Source organism: Pseudochaenichthys georgianus, chromosome 11 (genome assembly GCF_902827115.2).
Source record: "Pseudochaenichthys georgianus chromosome 11, fPseGeo1.2, whole genome shotgun sequence".
In the NCBI taxonomy this organism is placed as follows: Eukaryota; Metazoa; Chordata; class Actinopteri; order Perciformes; family Channichthyidae; genus Pseudochaenichthys; species Pseudochaenichthys georgianus.
The window spans coordinates 10,893,151-10,896,142 of record NC_047513.1 but is presented as its reverse complement, the minus strand read 5'-3'; the positions used below and the strand labels follow the sequence as shown (position 1 = coordinate 10,896,142).

At 43.5% G+C, this 2,992-nt stretch overlaps 1 protein-coding gene across 4 annotated transcripts in view; it reads left to right on the top strand.

Annotated features, from left to right (window-relative positions):
- The first annotated feature begins 464 nt into the window (after positions 1–464).
- Positions 465–2,992, top strand: part of LOC117454779 (protein FAM131B-like) — a 53,293-nt gene continuing 50,765 nt past the window's right edge. For all 4 annotated transcript variants that reach the window (XM_034093957.2, XM_034093958.2, XM_034093959.2 and 1 more), the window contains exon 1: positions 465–726. In XM_034093957.2, coding sequence (XP_033949848.1) covers positions 699–726 — 28 coding nt within the window. In that variant the 5' untranslated portion in view covers positions 465–698. The remainder of the gene's footprint in view (positions 727–2,992) is intronic.

Here is a 2,992-nt window from a genome sequence, read left to right as displayed (position 1 = left end):
GGGAATGCTTGACTGAAAACATTATTGAGGGACACCCTTTTCAAAGTTCTTTCGTAGGATACGAACATTTAAATTACAATCTGCAAAATCGTTCAAGAATGCATATTGTCAATTATCCATACTGTTAACATGCTTTTTGCATTGTAGGCCATAAGATATCTATTTGTACATGTGCATTCGACTCGTTCCACTTAGTATTGCAACTGCGCAGCAAATTCCCTCTGGATAAATAAAGTTGTATTTGATTATTAATTAAACTCTCAGTGATCCCTCAAAGAGCTGCACTCCAACCAGGTGCTCAATGAGTGCATCTAATCTATATTTGCATTGTGCTCATGCATGTGTGTTTCTTAATATGTGAGTGTGCGAGTCCAGAGAGAGAGAGAGAGAGAGAGAGAGAGAGAGAGAGAGAGAGAGAGAGGGTGGTAAAGCGACATGGACAATGACTGAGGGGAATCGGTGTGTGTGTGTGACGGCGGCAGCTAGAGAGAGGAAGCGACGCGGATGACACGCACACACACTCTCTTTCTCACACACACAGGAGAGGACAGCGAAGAAGAAGAAGACACTGAGAGAAGGAGGTGAAGAAGAAGAAGAGGAGGAGAGGGGAAAGCGCAGAGAGACAAATCCGGGGAGAAATGCCCGCTGGACGGATGGATTTTATTTTCCCCGAGCTGTACCAGCCTCTGTAAGACAACATGGGCTGCATAGGATCCCGGACCATCAGTAAGCACCCCGCTTTATATTTTGCCATGTGGAGGTAGAGATGGGTAGACATGAAAAGATAGAGGAATGCGTGACCGTGCGTTTGCAGGGTGGAGATGTTGAGGAAATTAAAAAGGTCAGAATGAGAGAGGAGGCACCGGCAGATATCATACTTTTAGGACAATTCCTGCAGGGAGTTGCTGCGCTTTTAAATAATTCTTTTGCGCTTTTTCTGTAACACCAGGGGTCTTTTTTAGGGTGTGTTGTCTACTGTCTGCTTAGTTTACTGTAGGGAATATATCTCAGTCCGTGTGTTGAGAGGAGAGGCGGGACAGACAGGGATGTGTGAGCGGAATAAGATGTTGTTTGACGTCCTGTCCACATGGATGACACCGGTGTGTGTGTGTGTGTGTGTGTGTGTGTGTGTGTGTGTGTGTGTGTGTGTGTGTGTGTGTGTGTGTGTGTGTGTGTGTGTGTGAGAGAGAGAGAGAGACCTCCGCCTTGAAATAAAACTAAGGTCATTGCATGCTGGGTGTCTGAGAAAAGTCCCCTCTCCTCCTTCCCCTCCCGTCTCCCCCTCCTCTCCCCCTCAGCCCTTCCTTCTTTCTATCCTCCCCCTCCATCTTCTCCTCCCTCACCTCTTGTCTATCGCCACTGTGCGTCATGCAGCGACGTAATAAACTGAAGACGCAGGCAGTGCACACCGGGTTTCACACACACGCACGCACACACGCACGCACACGCACACACTGACTCATGCAGGATGAGTCAGAACCGGGCTCGGTAAACTCAGGTGTCTGAACGCTGTGCACATGTAGGTCAATTGTAGGTATAGTCCTAGGTCACTCAATGCTATACTTGTGAGGACCGTGTTCACATAATGCATTGACTTAAACCTAGGTCTGTTGTGTTAGCAACCTATGCAACAGGTTTCACTCTCAAAGAGAATATCAAATCCTATATCATTGGTCCACCCAACTGATTATTGTTTTTGTTTTTTTGTGTCCAACTTTTTATTATTTTGTTTGGTTGCCCTCACAGAGGGACTTATATACACAGATACAAATTATTATTAGCAATCGTCTGAGTTCATCTATCTATTATATTATATATATTATTTATATTATAGCATTACAATTCATCCACATTTATCCAACTGATTATTGTTGATGTTGTACATTTCAAATTCCAATGTTAGAAGAGAGAAAATCAACCTTGTATCACACCCATAAGGTGAAAACAGCTGTGCATATGACCAGAAAAACATTTGGCAACACCTCTACTTAAAGCAGATACCATGGTACTAAAAAAGTGAAGCCAATGCAATAGCGTAAAAACCTGCAGTTTCTCGAAAAGCGAGTCCCTAAAGTCCTTCAAAAATAGCCAACTGTATAGAATGAATAAAGATGTTTACAGCCTGGAACAAATAACGCTTTTGGTATGCTATTGCTAATTTCCCCAATCACCATGTGGTATGCATTTTTGTACAACCATCCGTTTATTTATTTTTTGCTTAAAGTTGTGCATAATAGGAGCTTCCAGACATGTGCCGTCACAGGTGTTAGCCACTGCTTGACTGCGTTACAAGTGCCCACATTAGCCCTATAGAGACGATTTACCTCTTGGCTCTTTTTTCAAGGGGTCCTCTCTATCAAGTCATTGACGGCCATTGCAAACCACATTGAGCTTTACAACACTTCTTCAGAAACCCATGGGTGACACGAGGAAGACCAAGCCCATGAGTTGCTGGAAAATGAGTCATGATAGCCGCTAGGGTTGCCAGAAACTGACCATGATCAAAATCGATTATTCGGCAGCCCTGGCGAATAATAATCGATTATTCGACCCCCCCCACGGGAGAAAAAAAAAAAAGGATGGAAAAAAAAAAAATCAGACAAAAGGAATTCCGTTGTTGTCTTTACTGTAACATGTTTAACAGCACAAACAACAAACAAGCATGTCATCACAACGACGTGGCCTTGAAGTGAAGTTGGTAATGGCCAGCTGTGCTGCGTCTTTCTCTGTAACCTCTTTGGTGTGCTTCGCACTCAAATGCGAACGCATTGTTGAGGTTGAGCTGTGATAGACCAACGTCTTTTCGCAGAGCTTGCATTTAACTTCCTTTGGACTTGTAAGTTCGAAGTAGTTCCACAAGGAGGAACTCTTTTTACCTGCCGCTTTGTTCATCTTTAGTCGCACGTGTGAGGGAGAGGGGGGGCGGGGTCGGTGTTTAGCTGCTAGAAAATAAATAAATAAACATAAATAATAATAAAAAAAATTTAAATAA